This window comes from Typopeltis vanoorti, chromosome 2 (genome assembly GCF_054136105.1).
Source record: "Typopeltis vanoorti isolate ZY-2024b chromosome 2, IOZ_Tvanoo_1.0, whole genome shotgun sequence".
NCBI lineage: Eukaryota > Metazoa > Arthropoda > Arachnida > Uropygi > Thelyphonidae > Typopeltis > Typopeltis vanoorti.
The window spans coordinates 92,645,579-92,666,385 of record NC_143550.1 but is presented as its reverse complement, the minus strand read 5'-3'; the positions used below and the strand labels follow the sequence as shown (position 1 = coordinate 92,666,385).

General features: G+C 34.3%; 1 protein-coding gene across 1 annotated transcript in view; it reads left to right on the top strand.

The window, feature by feature from the left end:
• LOC150109253 (uncharacterized) overlaps window positions 1-20,807 on the top strand; it is an 80,228-nt gene that overhangs the window by 27,435 nt on the left and 31,986 nt on the right. Inside the window, exon 3 of the mRNA XM_090406716.1 lies at window positions 13,947-14,064. Coding sequence (XP_090262842.1) covers window positions 13,947-14,064 — 118 coding nt within the window. The remainder of the gene's footprint in view (window positions 1-13,946; window positions 14,065-20,807) is intronic.

Sequence of the window (20,807 nt, the reverse complement as noted above, 5' to 3'; positions counted from 1 at the left end):
TAGTTTCCGACGGAGGATATAGATGAGGGTTTGTGCAGTTTCTGTGAGAGATGGGTGCTGGTTATTTCTTGTCTGTTTTAGGTAGAAGCTGTAGATGACGGCCTTAGCGCAGATGAAGAGGAAATTGCATGTTCTGTGTCTGTTTTCTTCTGTGTGGACTAAATTCCAGTAGTCTTCTTGGCTGTGTGCGTAGTTACAGGTGTTAGACGCAGTATTCAGGGCATAGGTGATTATCACTTTGTTTGCGGGACAGGTTAGATATGTGTGTTCCAAGGTACCTGAAACGTCACAGAATAGACACAGATCCGTTTCTCTTAGCTGAAAATTGTAAAGCTTAGAAGGAGTTGGCAAGATGTTATGCCATATTCTCCACTGTATGTCGGAATCTGGTTTAGCACACTTTGATTTATATGGCAGATCCCACTGAGAACTGAGTGGCATATGCATCCTTGTAGATGAGAGAGTTAAGGATGAATATAAGGATGAGGTTGGAGACACTGACATGTGGAAGTGGTATATTTTCTTGTAGTTGGAGGGAAGAATTGGAAGTGAGGCTTCAGATTGTACAAGATGAAATATCGGCCGCGAGCAGTTTCTAGAAGGAATACCGATTTCCTGAGGTGTAGCGATATCTGGATAGGCTTTTATAATGGAGGCTTCTAGCTGTTGATATTGCTTTTCAGTTTTTGGGTTCTTCATTGGTAGGCTTGCGAACGCTTTCCATTTTAGGGTCTGGGTTAGGAGGTCCCCTATGACTTATTCCTGCCCAGTTCTATGTAGGGAAAAGAAAGGGCTGGCCAGTTGTGAGACTTGTTATGTTTCTGTTCGAAAATAGTGGTTCTGTAAGTACAGCTGACTCTGTTGATCCTATAAGTGTATGATGAAGTTCTGCGTTTTTCCACTGCTGTAGAGCGTCTTTGTAAAAATGAGGTAGTTTAGGAGGAGATGGTGCAGGACTGGCATTCGGAGGATTGTGGAAAGTCTAAGTCCTCTGGTAGATGATTTCGTGATGTAATCGATGGTGGTTACATGTGTGATTGCATTGAAGTGTCTTTAGGAGGAGGATTATCCTGAAGGATCTAATCTTGTTTTCAAGGGAAATCAGGCCTTAACCTCCCTTGCTGAGTGGCTTGCAGAGTTGAGGGTATGTTGTCCAGTGAGTTTTGTTCCAGAGGAAACGTTTGATTTCCTTTTGAATGTGGTAGAGAAATTCTTCAGGTGTGAGTACTTTGAGGGTATGCCATAAGACACTCGCAGCCATCTGGTTAACTATTAGTACTCTTCCTCTAAGTGAAGACATGGAACGAACGCTGTTCTATTTACCTAGCACCTGTTTAAAACGGTTGTGCAGCTGTGTCCAGTTCAGTGTGTTATATATTTTGGTGTTGCCAAGGTGCACACCGAAGTATCTTTGTCCTTCGCTTGACCAGGTAAATTCGATCGGAGAATCATTTCTAGACTTCCATCTGCCTGACCACAAGCCTGTGGTTTTTGCAGAATTTAATTTAGCCCCTAAGGCTTGTGCATATAATCTGTGTGCTTCTTCGGTTACTTTCCTTTCTTCTTCATTTCGGACTATTACATTTACGTCATCGGCATATGCTGATAGGGTGATTTTTTGATGTGGCTCTATTATGCTGGTTCATTTGGAGATGATGATGTCGTGTTCTCTTTTTAAGAAGCGGTTCCATGGCCAGTGTGTATAATTGTCCGGAAAGGGGACATCCTTGCTTGATCCCTCGAGAGTATGACAAAGTGCGAGTGAGCATGTTGTTGATTTTTAAACAGAAGTGTGCATCTCTGTAAAGCAATTGCACTGTTTCAATGATGAGAGGACCATAGCCAAATGCCTTTAGAACTTCATAAAGGTACTTGTGCTCTACCCTGTCGAAAGCTTTCTCCTGATTAAGGCTGACGAGTGCTAGGTTTTCATGTTGGCTGTTTGCGATGTGGATGAGATCTCTTATTAAATGGAGGTTATCATGTATTGATCTTCCTGGGACAGAGTACGTTTGATGTTGGCCAATAACTCAGGCAGTGTTGGCTTTATTCGGTTTGCTATAACTTTGGAAATGATTTGCAATCGGTATTACTTAGGGAGATTGGACGCCAGTTTCGGATATCCGTGTGGTCACCCTTCTTTGCTATCAATCGTGCTATTGAAGTCGTAACGGATTGTGGGAGGCCATTGATGTAGGCTTCTTGCAGTGTTTTGAGGAGAAGTGGTCCGAGTTGATTCCAGAAGGCTTGGAAAAACTCTGACGTGAGACCATTAAGGCCAGGAGATTTGTTCTTTGGCAAAGATGTGCATTCGGTTTTCAGTTCATCTAGCGTGATTTTGTTTTCTAAGTGGTTTCGATTTGTTGCAGAGATTTTTTTTTTGTTTCTTTCAGTATTTCGCGAATGGCATGTTGGGATGTTCCTGCAGTGCTGTATGCATTCTTGTAGTATTGTAGGATCTTGTTCCTTCCCCCGAAATCAATTTCAGAAACCTATCAGAGAACAAATGGACAATTGAGAGACATGATATACTCACCTAGTGGAGTTAGATGTTTGGGAAATGAATATAAGTTAATAATACTATTCACACTAAAGAGTATCGTTGTTGTTTTGAAACGTTAGACAAGATATATACGACAACTTAACTCTGTGTAAGGCATACAACGCGCAGCATGCATCTTGTACTTCACTTCTCAGATGACATCAAAATAATAAATAAATAAATAAATAAAACACTTCAAAAATTAATACTTGAAATATGATAGCTTTTTCATAGAGCTGCGATCATGTAAATTTTCTTACATGATCGCATTCTTTCATAAATGTTATGAAATCGACCAGATCAACCAGGAACATTACGAACTTACCTTGGCAAACATACCGTATATTAGTTGCATGCATTTCGTTCATATAGGTGAGAATTTCTGAGATGAAATGGGATCGGGTCTCGCCCATGCATAGCAATAAAATGCAAACAAATATCGAAGAAATAACATATTCTTGGATAAATTAATTTGTTAAAACATGTCGACATTTAACAATATAGTTTAACACTGTAGCAATAATCACAATGTAAAAAACAAAAATGGAACGTTATTGTTACCATACTCCTGAGTGAAAATAGATGCAATCTTATTGAGAATATTGGGTAAGACAGAATATATCGTCATAGTTCAGATCCTATGTCATCGTGGTAAATGAGACTCGAGTATTTTTGAAATCGCTGACGTAAACTGAAACACTATAATAATAATACTGACGTTATATAATAATACTCACGTCAGTGTATTGTACAGACGAATATGTCTCAAAAGGTTGTTACTCTTTTAATGCATAACGTGATATTATTATGTCCCTTGTCCAAGAACTGTTTTCTTCCAGTGTTATTTAGTTAACACTCAAATAGCTAGACGAATGAAACTTTTCTTTTGGCGATTATTCTAGTGTCAAATCTCTCTTGGCATAACCACACTACAACTATCTCATCCTCGTTATTCAAAAAATTATGACTTTTCTTTCTCTGAAGGTGAACCGAACAGCTATCAACCTTATACAAATCGCACGTCTAATTATTGAATGCTGCACTCATATTTAGTGATTTTCTTCATAGCTTTCTAAAACTGTTTGAAGTCAGAAAAAAAAACAATTCGATTAATTATCGATCTGTAATCGTTTCAGTTTTCCCTGAGTCATTTAGTCTTTGCTGCTTGCGTCTTCTACTTACAGCTATTGGTTACAAAAATACTCATAGTTACTGCTAATATATATGAGGTTTATATGCGCGATGTTATTTGTGTAAAATGTAGTTCCTAAGATATTGTGCAATTAAATGAACCATTGCTTAAAACTGTAATTCTAGTTTTTTATTTGTTCAGTTTCATTAGAGCAAAAGTTTGCTTTAAATTTAGAACATATGCTAATGATACGATAAAATCGTTGATCGTTGTGTGATTAGATTAATGATGACTGAATTAATAATATAATCCGAATCTGAGATTTAAGAGGTACGTTGTGTTCCTAAGAATCAAACAACTATTATGATAATTACCAAAAATCATTTTGCAGTGTTTTATAGCAACTGCAATTTCCTGTTGTTTTATCAAGTATTTTAGAAAGTAAAGAATGGCAAGCTGACATAACATCTGATAAGTGATGGAACTGACTAACTGACAAAGAAGATTTGTGTGTCGCGCTACATATTACAAGACTACGAAAGTGACAGAAAAGACAGCGATCTCATTTTAAATGGTAGTTAAAATATGAGTTGTCTTCACCACTTCCTACAACATAATAAAAGGTCTAATAAATCTTAGTCAAAGAACTCGTCTTTAATGGCACTACTTTAAAATAAGCGGAATAAACTTCAAATCAATATGACTGCATAAATCACGCAATAAGATTTTACTTCTTCTTTTTTTATTTGTGACAATTCATTAGTATATATTTCTAGTTGTTGTTTTTTTTCAAATGATATTATATATATATATTTTTTTGTTTTATACGGAGTTAAAATAATAAAAGAGAGTATGTCAAAGGTTAGAAATATTTTCTGAGCTGAAAATTATAATTCTCACTCCAAAATTCAACTGAAACCATGATGGTATGATTATGCATTTTTCAATTACACGAAACTCGATCTTTATAAAGTTAATTTCAAGATTTTTAATTAAATTATATCTTCAGATTTACTATCAGAAGATATTTTAATATTTTACATTAAAAGAATCCTGTATTTTTTTAAAAAAATTAACGGATAAAACAATTGATATTTTCCACCAAGACTGAAGGTTTGATGTGGATTGAGTTAGGCTGGTTGGCTGTACCGCAACAACAAAAACTATCAGTCGACGTTTATTCTGTCTGTTAATTGCATGTGTTCCTCTGACATGTCGTTTCGAGAGATGGAAAACCAGACCAGGAGAAATATTCCTGTCACCACCTGAAATGTCCTTATAAATTAGATTGGTGAATTCAAGTTCTATTAACGAAATCCTTATAATGCTTTCTAACAGTCTACAGGAATTTAAACTAGTACTTGTAGGATGTTGTAGGACTTTCCAACAATGGCATATAGCAGACGTCTTCCGGATAGCACGATAGCGACAAGCGTGATATTGTTTGTTCTAATTCTACTGAAAATCATAGCTCAGAAACTCTCGTCCACAATTTCTATAATGAGATTTTTTTTTTCATATCAAAACTTCATACGAAGGTCAGTTCTACTGTAAGCATGTTCATTTCTCTTCTTTAAAGTATAAAATATCAAAGAAATATAAATTTACATGAAATAGATCGCTAATTTAGCATCTGTGATAAAACATATACTATAAATTGTCATAGTAATATTACATTTTATGCAGAACGTGATAAACAAATGTTATTCGTCAGAATGGAGCAATCTATTAAATCGTTATATCAATAAAATTAGACTAAAACCCAAATTCCTTGAGTTAAGTTCCGGTGGATAACCATAAAGCGCAGTTGAAATAATGAAGTAATTATGAAGATTTGCGAACTCTTTCAGAATGCGTATTCTAGAATGGTATTGCCTTTCACTTAGAGTTTTGTTTTCCATGAATGTATAAACTGGTTGCCTATTTTTGCTAAGAATAAGGGTTTTGTTCGCTTTTAAACAGCGTATCATAAACCATCGCGAATATAAATTAATTGTCTTTAATTTGTTAACTAATAATCAGCGTGAAAATAGCAATTACCGTTACAAACGGGTGTCTTTATTGTCTATATAGTTAAGTTCGCTATTTAATAATGCCGCGTCAATCACACGTAGAAAGCCTTTTGTAAGGGTCACCACTCATGATAATTCATCAGTGGCTCGAATTATAGCTAAATTTTGGTATTATGTCCAACGAATTATGAAGAATGATTACTTATCACTGCTGATTACATCTAACTCATTCAGCAAATCGAGATATATCAATTTAACTTTTAATTCTCATTACCTTTCAATCCTTCCTTAATTTATTTTGAGCCAATGAACAGCGCTTTATGCTAATTCTGCTTCTAAAACTCATTTTGATCATTATAAATGTTTAAATCAGTATGTTATATCCAAGTAATTCTAATGAGTTGAGTTTTGGACGTTCCTGAACACCAAAATTAAAACTTAAATATAAGAAATAAATTCAACTGATCACATTCATTGTACAAAGCTATTTGCATTCAAACTTCTATAGAAATGCGACTTGTTAAATGTAATCCTCTATTTCATGAATCCTTACCATCTCCACTTTTAACACCCACATAAAATTACGATGATTTTTCCTTTTAGAATTTATGTACCCGATTTGAAGGCGAATATTCACTTGATTCACTTTAAATAAGTTGGAAAATTTAGTCTAGGAAATCATCAAGAAATATTTATATTAGAAATATAAATATATTTCTTGGTTTCTATCCTCTACTAGTAGAGAGTACAACCGAGAAAAAAATTTGAATGAATTAATTTTAATGTATATTATAAAACAAGTTATATACGTGTACGAAGATGTGCTTAGAAGTTGTGATAATCGCCATGAAAGGATTGAGGTAGAACCATGTTCTAGGTGTTTATTAGAACTTATCATTCCCCCATCCCTCGTAAACACATTTTATTTATCCCTCAGTTTATATTATAATATAAATTTCTAATATCATTCTAACTGCATTAACTAATGCGAAGTAAGTTGTGCTTTATCCTGTAAAGTTTGCAGCTTTTCACTAAATCGGGTTATTGAAACATTATGTTTGTAACCTCGTAAGCCATAACAATCATCTAAACTAAGTTCTATCTTTAAATCGATGCATTAAAAGGTTTAAACAAAAGTCATTCTAGTTGTACACATGACGTTCACTTCGATATAAGGAAGCCGTTGAAATTAGCCATTTTAAATGGCTTCTGCTAACGAGATTAAAACCAGAAATACTCCAGCTGACACGAAGACCATGGGACGATACTTATGACTTTCCTAGATAGGGTCCGACTTAATTATAGCTGGAGACTACTTGGAAGTAATAGGTGATTATCGTGGCTCGTTTCACATGATGCACCTCAGATAACAGACATTTACAGTATAGTGTATTAGGCTATATTGATAACCAGATGTTCAGAAAGCGCAGGAAGCCACACACACACACACACACACACACACACACACACACACACACACACACACACACACACACACACACACACACACACACACACACACACACACACAAAGTTTGATGAATGATGCTTCGTTATTTTATTTTAGCAAATGGTCCGTTAGGTCAGTCATGTGGATGTATCATCTCTGTTATTATCCAGCTACGGTAGGCTTCTAAAGATCAACACCGAAGTTATGCGATCTATACACAGAAATCCAAGAAATGATTGGTGTGATTAAAGGAGGATGATCGCTATTTTTTTCCACTGCATGTGGAAGTATGTAAAAAATGGTGTTTCTACCCACAGTACCTTCTGTTGTGGTGAAGGTTTAACTTGGCCATTGCGAAAGGGTGGGGGGGGGGGGGAAACGGATATTCACTTCATTCATTACCACAACAATCAATTGTGGAGATATTTAGGGTATTAATGTGTGACATCATTTTTGTTCCCCTCATTCTACCACTTTTCTTAAAATGTCGAATCGTCTTGTTAATGAAAAATGTTACAATTAGGGTGGCATGATTATCGTTTCAAATCATTTCGTCAATAAAAAAGCGATTACAGTCGAAAAATTCTTTCAATAAATAGTCTTCAAGTCCTCTTTTTATGACGAAAGTTACTGGATCATACCATAATAAAAAATTACGTCTAGCAGTATCAAGCATGCAATGCAATTTCAAATCGATCAGATATATGTTGTTGATAAGTTGTTTCCACAATAACTGCGAAGGAGAGATTTAAGTTATTCAAGTAACTATATCGAATAATGTTACTTCGTTAAAAATATATATATAATTTAAATTTAAAGAATTCCGTTTCGTTTTATGGTATATTTGCTCGTTTTTGAAATATTTATTCCGAAGTCATAATTTTTTATTTTATCTAATTATGCAGGATAATTTGATGTAGATTTTAAAGTAAAGCCAAAAAGATTTCACAAATATTAGAAATAAATGTAAATACCAAATAGTATTAAATTGTATCCAACTCGAGAGAACGGAAGTCATTGCAATCTATAATTTCAAACCATTTTCCCCATCTGTACTTCAACAAAATGGTAAGATTGAAAGAATGTCAAAATTCCAATTTGCAATAAAATCGGGTCACTTTTCTCACGGAAAAATTGCGTATAAGCTGATGAACAAAAAGAATCTTATTAATAGGTGCATACGGATTTTGAAACTAACATCTAGAAACTGAATACCTCAGTTTCTGAATGTTAGCTACGTAGAGGCGAATTTTACACAGTCTAATAAAACACAACACCCCTGAACACTTCCGGAATGTTAACTTACAATATTAATTTTGGTTATACTCGATGAAAAACTTCAGCAGAACTTTACACACGCCGATAATTTCGACTCCTTCCCTACGGGAACTTAGGTTTGAAGCACTACCTGTGTACATTCTGAAAAACACTCTTAATTTCTTACGTCATCAACTGGAAATAGATCAGTAGACTTTTTACAAGACAATACTTGTCCCTACTGACTGAGTTACAGAATTCTTCACTAACCTGATATACAGAAAATCGCGTTTTAACGACTTCAGATTTTATCAAACTTTCCTTGGGAAAACAGCCCTTTGTAATTCCTTTGAAGTTTCTATTTTTATACTTGCTTTCACAATCATTCTCGACTGTGTAGTACTCTTTTTGTTTGTTTTTATAAATCATTACCAGAGTATTAACTGAGATTATCCATGGTCAGAGATTATGTATGACGTTCCGACGTCCAATCTTCTACTTTCCCGAGTACCTTCCATTGATCGGTTTTGCTGATCCGACCTTCAGAGCTCCTGTTTTTCTCAAATCTTACTTGACAACGAGTTTCGGAGTGAAAAAGCAAAGTTTGTGGATATTTGAAGAGACAGAAATAAAACCCAAGGAATGTTAGGACAAAACATAATCCACACGACTTACTTTTCTATAACCTACAGATTAAATCTCAGATTATCCTCCTTCCTATTTTCAAGGAATCATAATTGTAAGAAAATTAGAATATAGTAATAAAAAGGTGGAGTGCTTATTTGGATAACTCTGACCTTACTTAAATAACATACTTTGAAAGTAGTCAAATTGTTGTTGAACAAAAAATATTTCAAGTTATAAAGATGTATTCAAGTCATTCCAAGAATCTGTGGAGTACATAGATAGAATTTGTCTACTTATTGAGTTAGCATATTTTCTCAGTAATACCGAATTTTCTGAGAAAATTCGGTATTACTGAGAAAAATTTTTCGTGTATTAAGAATTAAGAAATTTCGTGTGTTAAGTTCCCCTTAATACACGAAAAATTTTGAATGAAAAATTTTCTATACAAATACGGAATCTTATTAAAATCAGGGAAAATATCTAAAAAGCTTCGTATGGATACTGAAACACTACAAAAAAACAGCAAAAAACGACAAGCCATAAATGAAGTATTTCTATAATGACTATACAACGTATTTACTGGCCTAGTTGAGCCAGTGTATAACGACTCTTCGCCTTCCGATGCTGCAAGCAAACCTCAATGCCTAGTGTAAGATCTTAACTCTACTTATTGGACACGAGTAGCTATAGAGCACTTCAGGATTTCTGGATTAGGTTTTCCGGATTATCTAATCTCCTACTCACTGTGGTAAAACGATACAATGGGTTTATTACCTTTCGTGGGCGGGATGTTTATAAAGTATTCTATGGGGATACTCTCATAAAGATTATTAAAGGACTTCATTGGCAAAAACTAGGAATGCGTAATTGAAACTTTTCCAATTCTCGTATCCACTATAATTCTGAATATTTAAAAAAAATAATAATAATAAGAAGAAACAAAAAATCCTTAATAATAAGTTAGTTTATTTTAGAATATTATAATTTCGCCTGCATAAAGAATAACAGAACGATTGTAACATTACATCACACAGTGTCTGTCATTACCACCATCTTAAATAAACGTCTCTATGGCAATTTAGGAATTTAATTGTGATTGCACGTGTGTGAGTATGCCGATATCCATTTCTTCAGTAATGTCTTGGACAGCATCATTTTAACTTTACGGAAACCATTCTCTTTGGGTAAACACGAACGATTAAGTACGAAAGATATTGCCCACCTGGGACTCACCAGCTGTCAACAACTACGATGTTGCTTACACAGACATACACACACATTCATAGCCCATTACACATTACTCTCCCATTAATTACACGTGAGTGTGTAAGTGCGTGAGTTTAGGTAATTATCCAAGTATTTTGATCGCCCACACATCTGCTTCTGCGTGTGTTTTAATGCCCCTGCAATACTTGAATTTGCTTTTCACTGCCAATAGGCGCCTACACGCTTATTAAAAGAGTAAATTGAATAAGAAAAGGCAAAATGTTGAGCAAACTGGTCGCAAAATGGTGAAAAAGATGTTCGAAAAATATTGAACAAAGGCTAATTTGAGTTACTAAAGCTGAATACTAACAGACAATAATAATCTAAATGAATAGAATTTAAGGATGATGAATAATTGATATCAGATTTAAAAACAAATATGATAAAAAACCTCGGTATTTGCAATATTGGATTTTGTGAGCGTAGTAAGATTTTTTAAATATTATTTGTTTCGTACATGATAATATTATAACTTTTGATCTGATAATAGAGAAGTCTAAGATTCGCAGTCATTTGCAGTTGATTTATTATCTCACAGTTAACCATTAAAATTATAAATTTCTTCAAGAAATATAAATAGTTTGTCATTCGAGATCGTACACTTTCGCGTGTTTTTTTTTATTAAATAAATAACTATAATACTACATCTTGCTTTAAATATGAGTTACGGTGTAGGATAAATGATTCCCACCGTCTCGTTTACTGTACGACTTCTACAACTGTTTTCCAGAAACTATAGTTTCAGTAACTTTAAAAAAAAAAAAAAGTCTTTACATGCATGTGATATCCTTGGAAATGTGATTTTACTTCTCTTGCTTTAATTCTAGACCGTTTCTCTATTACATAACCTTTATCAAATAGTTTCACATATAGTTCAGTTGAATTCTGGTTTGTCAGATATTCCTACACAGAGTTCAATTACATACAGACACTTGATAATTAAAATCACAAACCTTTTCCAAAAGGGAACATCTTTTTGCTTGTAAATCCTTCATACAGTGTTCAAGGCATCATTTACAAGAAAGACTGATATTGTATCCAGTATGTTTCATGTGCAGCTATCTAAAATGTAACTATATAAATCTCAGAATGAGCATATGAAATATAATTCGGAGTGGTATTTTATTTTATTTATTTATTTTTGAAGAAATGTCTTTCATGAAGGGGTTTATTTAAAAATCACGTCCGGCCATAAATCATTTTCTATTTTCTTTTGTATGAAAAATGTTCCCATTATTTTTGTATAAGAAAAACCTTTCTGGATGAGAACGAGGTATTTTGTTTAATTCTTACGAAGAAGGCCAAGGGATTTGTAATTTGCGTACATACGTACAATTATTTTAGAAGATTTTTCACTGAAAAACCCGGAACAGAAACATACTTAAAGTGATTTGAAATATCTGAAGAATGAGCTGGTGTGAGCTTCCAAATCTAGATAAGATTGATAAAGATTAAAAACGTTTCAATTCAAAAACAAAAGAAAAATTCAGACAAAAAAAAGAAAAAATCAGACAAAAAAAAAAGATGACGAAAGAAGAGTAAGTCAACTTTTGATCACGGAATGATCGGTCCTTTGATCCTTTTTTTTTTTCAACTGAAGAATCTCAAATTAATGCAGAGTTTTTACGCATTTTTACCATTTTTCTCGTTTTAAGTTAATTAATAACCTTCAGAGCAAATTACCAAATTCATGGTCCTTCCTCAAAATAGCATCTATTATGTAGATCCTGTGAGCCTATTATATTAATGAATTTTTGTATTAATGATCTGCATCTTACAAATTTTTAAAGTTTTCGGATAAAATATAACAACAAGACATTAACGCTGAAGTTAGTTCCTCCTTTAACAAATAATTTCTTTGTGATTAAATACATATAATCCCATAAATTATAGTGTAGTTATGTTAAGACTTTATCATACACTGATAAGTCAAAACATTTATGACCAGCTACCTAGTAGCATGTTAGTTTTCTTTTGTCCAGGATAACTTCTTGCATGTGCTTTGGCATTGATTCCACTAAACCACAAAATGAGATCTGAGATATTCTGCATCAACTGGTCATCATGACATCCCGCAGATCAGCGACCAAGCGAGGCACTATTGTCGATTAGTGAAATCTGCGTTCCACATGACCTCGCAAATTTTCGATGAGATTCAAATCAGGGAATTAGGAGGCCAAGAGAGTCAGGATTCTTGGATAAAGCTTTTCTTACCATGACTGCACGATAAGAGCCTTCTAGCGCGGGCGTTGTCTTGCTGGAAGAGTACTGCTCCATCGGTCCGTATTGTCACCATGGTGTACAATATCTGGTCGGAAACAATTCCCAAGTAACAATTAAGAATTAGCGGTCAGGATGTTCTCAATTGGGGGACGAAAGGACCTAGTGATGCCAATGAGAACAACCCCCCCCCCATACCAGGATGCCACTACCAGCCTGTATCCTGCTAGCCGTGCTTTCTGGTTAGTCAAGGGCAGGCTGTTTGATCCTAATGTTTTGGCTCATGAATGTATAAAGAAGGTCGCAACTTCCATTAGCGCCATGCATCTAATTTTCTTATTCCTCATTTAAGTGAGATTCTTTCTTTATGAGTGTGCAGTCGCATTATATTGATATTTATTAATAAAACGCGAATCATTCCACATGGAATGATTTTTACTCCATGCAACACAGTAATTGGTGTAAGAAAATTCAGCCAGTGCATGGATTTCAAAAAACATTATATATTAATAGAATACAAACGACTGGTTTGGTTTGAAAATTGTTAGGAAATATCATGTAAATCATGATTTCAACTGTAAGGCTTTGAAAATTGTTAGGAAATATCATGTAAATCATGATTTCAACTGTAAGGCTTTGAAAATTGTTAGGAAATATCATGTAAATCATGATTTCAACTGTAAGGCATCGTTTACTTGCAACTCACTAATATTGAAATGCCTGCAGTTTCTCAAGATTACCTCCTCAGCGTTTACTTCGACGGATATTTCACTTGTATATAATAGAAATAGGAAAACATTGTGTAATTTCTTCATGTAATGAAAATGAAGTTTGGACCTTACTTTTTTATTACTTGACTCTAGTGGGAGGTTATTGTCAGACAGATTGCAGCAAAAGTGGTTAGGGAATAATCGTGATTGGACCAGGTGAACAGAGGAAAGTATTTTTTAAATCATTCCGCATAAAATCAGATTTATACATATGCCATCTTATAAATGATCTTTGTTCCATAGTTTTGAACCAGTTCATAAAAATTCATGAATTTCTAAGACTGTTGATTAAATTTTGAGTATTTAGGAGATTAAAATGGCATACGAAATGACAAAGAGGTCATCGTTAAACAACAGTTTATATATCAACTATGGAAGAAACAATTAACTTCAGTTTGATTGTCTTGTGACCTAAAAACTTGGATTCGAATTCGGTACAGTAGGTTAGGGTCATTTAATAATACTTTGAACTGCATAATACTGCCCCTTTATGGTCAAAGTATCCGCTTAACGAGCCCACATTATGCTTATGCTTATTGGATGCAATAACGAATTATTGAGAAGGATAAAATTATATGAAATTTGGAGAATTACAATGAAGCAGACAGAAATTTTATTTTATATGAAGCATTACTAGTTTTTCATAATTCAAATTGTTATTTTTCATCAGGGCGTGTGCTACGGAATAGAGAACAAGACTTGTTTTGGTGATTCTACCTGTTACTGCCCCGGAACTCCTCGACTTCTCTGTGTATCGGGTAGATGTCGCGTTCCAAAGCCAAAAAAATGTAAGTACAACATCGATGAAAAATTTTAGTTATTAAAAATAGTTTAAAAATTTTAAGAAAATAATTAAATATATAAAATGTTTATTATTTACTGATTTAACTCGGCGGGTAATGAAAATATCAAATCTTGCTAGAATTTTGGTAACAAAATTTTAGCCAAGTGTGCTTTATTATATATGAGTCTCCAATGTCAGAACGCAGGACTCAGCGACATTTACTGTTTAATTCATAAATATCGAAGCTACTATTCTGCATAGCACAATACTAAAATAAAGTAGATTATCTCGAATAAAAGACTACATAAATACGACTCGAATAAATAAGCCACTCCCAGTATGGAAAATTACGTGTTTTGTCTTGAAATATCAAAAATAAGATATTTCATTTTTGCATTTTCTGTTTAATGTAAATCTCACAGCTCTGCCGTATCTAATTTGCCAATGATGTAAAAAATAACGCTAACAATACTAACATTACTGCTCTTTCTTTAATAATAACAAACACCTATCTAATGAATTCTTGGAATTTGCCCTTCGGTGGGAAAGACCGAGCTTGACTCCCATTTCTTACGCCAGAAACGTTATAAGCTTCTCTGCAGAGAGATAGCATGTGGAAGAAAAAAGGGATCTTCCTCCCAGAAGTCATTCATACTTTTTATCAGAGAGAAAAAAAAAACAGGAACGAAGAACGCAAGTAATTAGCAGACATAATACGCTGACCGTAATTCCAATTGCTTCGAGCAGCAATTTCCACTAACCATGTATGCATTTTTATTACTAAAGAAATGAATGTCAACCTGTTAGCTTTTCAAGAGAGTTTTATTCAAGGCATCGCTGAAAGAATCTGTCAAACGCTAGGAATTTGATTCCCCCATTGCTTTTAAGAAAAACCTTTATAGGAATATGTCTTTAATTTTTAACCGAAATGGATATTTCTTTATATCACTCCCAAACGACAAGAGGTCGAAAGGCTTACAGCAAATAAGTGCTGTATATGGACTGGAGTCAAGAGCAAAATAATCAGTTGATACTGTTCATGAACAGTTGGAATTTAGTCCTTGGAGAATACCTTATGGGTAAAGGTTGTTCCGCAAAACATGTTTAATTAATGAAGGATAAATGAGAGCAGCAGTTTGTGAGTCAGCAGTTTGATTGTATAAGGACCTTGGAAAGCTGTTACTTATGTTAGTCTATGTTTAGCAGATATTTGAAGAATGATAGAGGTCAATTCTGCTGAACAGCTCTGTGGAAAGATGGGAATATATGTTGAAGAGAAATAATGCCGAAAATGACAGTCTGTAAGACGATAGCTGAAGAGGGTCTCTGAAAGAAGGGTCTTCCATCAACTGAACCGCTCCCTTCTGAACATCATCAAGAATTGTAAGAGAGATGTAAGAGGCTTCCCTCCCCCCTTTCCCGATCTGAGTGCCGTATTCCAATACTGTGAAGATATTGGATTTGTGCAGAAGACGCAGTTGGACAGATGAAGAAAAAGCATGGCAAAGTGTTTCGAAAGCCGATCATCCTATTGAAGTAATGTAATTAGGCCAGGAATTCCAGTACTAAATCTCAGGTTGTAAAAAAACTGGGGGGGGGGGCATTCCACTAAACATGAAATCTAGATAAGATACAATCTGATGTGAATTACCAAGAGGTACGGTCACTTCAACAATGTATCTGGAAGGTGAACTATATGTAGCTAAGAAAATATCGAGAGTGTTGGATGAGTGTGAAGATTTGTATGGAATTCTGGTGGGAGATAAACAACTTGCTTCAGGCTGCTGCTTACAGCAAATTCCTCAGCTTCTCTTTCAGTTGATTAGCGGAACTGAAAGAAGGGAGCCAGTTGGAATGGTGAATATGAAATGTCACGAAGGAAGATAACTTCACTGTTAGGGAATCTGGTTTGCAGAAAATCAAGCTTCCAGTATAAGAATTGAAATATATCAAAAAGATTTAATAATGAGACGCAGTAGATATAGCATATGTAGGATACATAATCACGCAATTAAATTTTAAGCTACAGAAAGTAAAAAAAAAAAAAAGAAAACACTCAAGCTTAGACGTCCTCTGGTAAGGACTATCGGATCGCTCATAAGCACATGTACTACCCGTGTAACGGAAATAATTACACAGCGGTGTAGTTTAGACATGTTAAGATAGGTTGTAGGTGTTTTCTCAGTGACTTTGGATTCGGTCAGAAATAAATCAGATTTGGTTGTAAGAAGGTGATGGTGCACATCATTTACGTTTTATTTCTTAAATTAGAGAATCAGTTATTTTACTAAATAAATATAAATAAATATCTCGTGTCTAGTTTCTCAAAATGTTTTGTACTGTTGCAGTTTCTTCTATTTCTACTACTGCGAATGAGTTTACGTGAAAGTAGTAGTGAAAGATTAACGTGTTCAGAAACGGTTTTAGAATGCCTTGTATAGCGAAATTATTCAAACGCATGTTGATATAAACTATTTTTTGCTTAAAATCACAGCAAGAATTAACACCATAAGTTTGAAAGATTCCTTCTGGGAATACTGTGTATCGCATTCAGTCAGCTATAAAACTATAAAACTTCTGTGAAATATTTTCCAGTTTCATCTTTTAATTGGTTTTAGTTACACCAAAACAAGTAACGCTATGAGTATAAAATGCGTGTTTATTATTTGTGCATGTCCTTCATGTCCTCTGTTTAGAGGAAACAAAATAATAACAATAAAGGAAATAATTTTCAAAGAAAAGAAAAAAAAACACTACTATCATACACTAACAATATGTAACAGCTTGTTAATTTCCCTTTAGTTACGTTCTTTTAAAGATTGCCTTCATCCTTAACAAAACACGAAGCCAGGTCTTTGTAACTACTGCTATTAATGGTTGTTGCTTTTAAAATTTTATAAGCAAAAATGGTGAACGGGTGAACACACAATTCTATTCACTCTTGCATCAATCCTTTTCTACGTGGCTGTATACACGTTTCAAATATTTTTTCTTTTCATTGTTTTTTCTCCATGTAGCAGAGTGTGCCTTAGTAAATGAAAAACAGTTACATTTAAAACATTGTCATAATGAAATCAATCTGATTTATCTGATTTATCTGATTTAATAAAGAACATGTAAACCGAAAGAGTTTCTAATTCATTATTAATCCGAATTCTGTCACAGTTATAAAGTTACTAAAATAATACATCATAAATAATGATTTTAATTGATATTTAGCGAAAGCTTCGATATAGTTGCTGTTTGTTTAAGTATAAAATTTTAAATGGCTACAGTTTTGATACTCCTGTTTATTATTATATTTTTTTTATTCACTCAATTATTTCTAAATTAGCTGCACTCTTCTTTTTACTTCTGTCTAATATTATATTTGGGTAAAATTCACAACGTTCCTTCAAGTGGAATAGCAGAAACCAGTGTTTTAAACTTTTAAGAGGATTTGAACCCTTTCAGCACGTTTAGAATAGTAATAATTATTATTTTGTTTTTAAAATATCGGTTGCTAAAGTAGATGTAAACGTAAAATTTAAAACATAATCACACACACAAACACACCGATGTGCATTTGCTTTGAACACCCAGCCTTCCAACCATTGTGCCATATCTCTAGCCATATTCAAATTAATCAAACACAGATTTACCAGGCTTTTGAGCCGTTGGATTGGCGCTGTTCAAAGCAGTAGCTTATGACTAACCGAAAGCTCTGTTGCAAAATTAATTTATTTATTTTTAAGAGGTTCTAATTTCATAATTCTAAATAATTTGTAGACTTTGTTGTACGTGTCGTTATTCTATAAGAGATTGCTAATATTAATTTTGTATTAATAATAATAATAATAATAATAATAATAATAATATTATTATTATTATTATTATTATTATTATTATTATTTAAAAAGAGACTCCAGGGATCAAGGAGTCATCGAGAGAGAGGCTAGGCTATATATTATCTCCACCAGATTTCTTTCAATTCATTCGCACTGTCTGCACTCCCCAAAGGAAATCCACTCTAGTCACGCACCACTCTATGAGAGAAAAATCTAGTTCTCAACCTAATATATCCTCACCTAAGTTCTCACCCTCACATATGCGTATATTTCCTAGTTATGTTTTCACAAGTTAAGCTATAGTGATTTGTGCTTCGATCCGGAATAAATTATGGAAATTTAGTTTTACGAAAGCCACTAAGCCATTTTGATAAGTTATTCAACAGTTCGTTATGCAAGTTTTATTTTCTTCAATTTTGAAAATTTTCTATAAAACTACTAAAGAGTAATATAATCAACGTATCTAAATGCCTGATGCGAAGAAGATTTACTCCTTTTTGAAGCAGCACAAATTTCAGTAAACAGTGCATTCTTAAAGCTTCGAAGGTGTGCATACTTTCAAACCTCCATAACGAAAATATCATGAAATACTTGAAAGCTACAAGTTTACAAACACGTATGCACTAAAACTCTTGAGTTATGAAAAAAATAATATTATACTCGTAAATGTTTTAAATGAACCAGTTTACACATATTCTGACAGGCTCCTCTCCCCTCCTGCATAATGCTACAAACAACGATATCCTTCTTAATCCTGCCATCACACGTTAATATTTATATTCTGAGGCTGTTATATATAAGAAAGCCTTCACGCCTGTCCTCTAATGAGTGTAGCATTGAAGGGCACTTCTTAATATTTGAGAAAGCAAAGACGTGCGTCTAAGAATACTGAAGTTTTGATGCTAACGATAGATCGAAGTGCGCAGATGGGAATGGGAGGAGGGACGAAGTGGGGAAAGAAAGCATGACTGATAAAGGCCGTCATGTTGTCACGGGCTGTTGGCCTTTTGGAACGTTGTGTTGAGAATGAAAGAAGGTGCAGTAACGGACGGTCTGCCAACTGCAGAATTCGATCTTCTTAGGGCAGCTCTTGATATGCCGAAATCATTACGAAAAGGCTTTTAGAGGTTGTCAGAATGGAATGATGATGAAATAGTAACGGATGACGAGGATTCTGCTGACGACGGAATGGATGAAGGACGAAAACCTAAGTGGAAATTTCAGACTCCGTTAACTTAATGGGTTGGATCTTAATTCAGGGTGGTTGGGTCTAATTAAATGGCTTCACATCCAAGAAACATACTTCATTATGTCACGTGGATTATGCAGATTTCTTCTTTATAATCAGGAGGAAAAATAAAAGGGGAATTTAGTTATGTTAAACAACAATAATAATTAAGCAATGTCGGGTAGTAATAATGTAAATAGCACTTACAGGCTTCTTATTTTGTTGATGATTAAGATGAATAACGTCAACTGAATTTTGAATTTTTGCTATGTGGAAACATGAAATATAAAATTAATAAAATGAAGTAGAATAAAATATTTGTAACCTACTGATTGCTTCGATTAAACCTTAAGTAATAAGAACTACTAAAATTTATTAAGTTGAATTTTCTGGCTGTCCCATTCAAGAGAGTTTGGAAACGAATTGCACAGCACTTTAAGCGAGTCAAAGGTACATAATCTAAGAAATCCTGTTCCATTAACAGTACAAACATTTTGTGGTGATATAGGCTACTGGTAAATAGCTGATGCTTCACTTACTCGGAGTCCAATGTGAGCAAACTTTTTGTTGCAGAACAGTTTTCTATTTATGCAAGTTTGATAAAAATGGTAAAGATTCCCGTAGCATTGGAAACACTTCATTATGAACCCTGAACTCTTATGATATTGTAAACTGACGTCTGTCCAATAGAGACTGTCAACACCAGTGAAATAATAAGGGTGATGTGCAAATTTTTATCATTGCAATACATGATATTTATCGCCATTAGACCCCTGTGTAAGGAGAGTGATGATGGTGGTGTTCAGTGACCGAAGTGTTGTTGAATCGACTGTGTCTGTGTATATGCGCGCCCGCATGCGTAGTTGGATGTATGGACACCAGGGTTTAAAACACGAGCTCGTCAAACCACAAATCATATTTAGATATGATTCAATATTGAGAGTGTAGCCAACAGGTATGAAACCATCTGGAGTGATACCCCAAAGGCACATCAAAATCATCCACAATCTGCAGTTCTCTGAAGAAAAAAATTCTTTCCCATTGGTATTAACGAATCCTCCGTGTCTGAAATTTTCGCGACGCTAACTGTTCACGTGGTTTTATAGATATTTTCTTATTTATGCAGAAGACCGTCTTCTGAAAGACATCACCTGGTATGATATTTCGGGATTAGTAAACTCGTATAACACTATGTTCGTCTTCTTCTGATTCAGACAGGAGAGAGATGGCAAAATGCCTGCTCTCCTTCCTTGGCCGATACATCATTAGTTACATAACTGCGAGTTCGTTATAATGCTAACTGACATTTGATTTAAAATTAAATCAAATGTCAGTTAGCATTCTCCTTTCATTTATATATTCTGAAATGTCATAAAACTATAATAAGTCAAAAAATATTGACCAAGTCTTTTGAATGAATCATCGTATTTTAAGAGGGAATCCGTTAAACATTAAGTCCACAAAGTTCGTGAGGTCCTTTAATGGCATTTCAGTAAAAGGATTAAGTGATCTATTTCTCATGTTAAGATAATTATTTAATGGCATCAAGAACATCATTATGTTAATACTTCCCTAAACACCAGTCACCAGTAACGACAGTGTTCAGGCCAGAAGGTAGGAAAACCGGTTACGATAAATGAATGCTTTCCTCTCAGATAAGGTGAAAATCTTCGTTTGGGAAGAAAGGGAGAC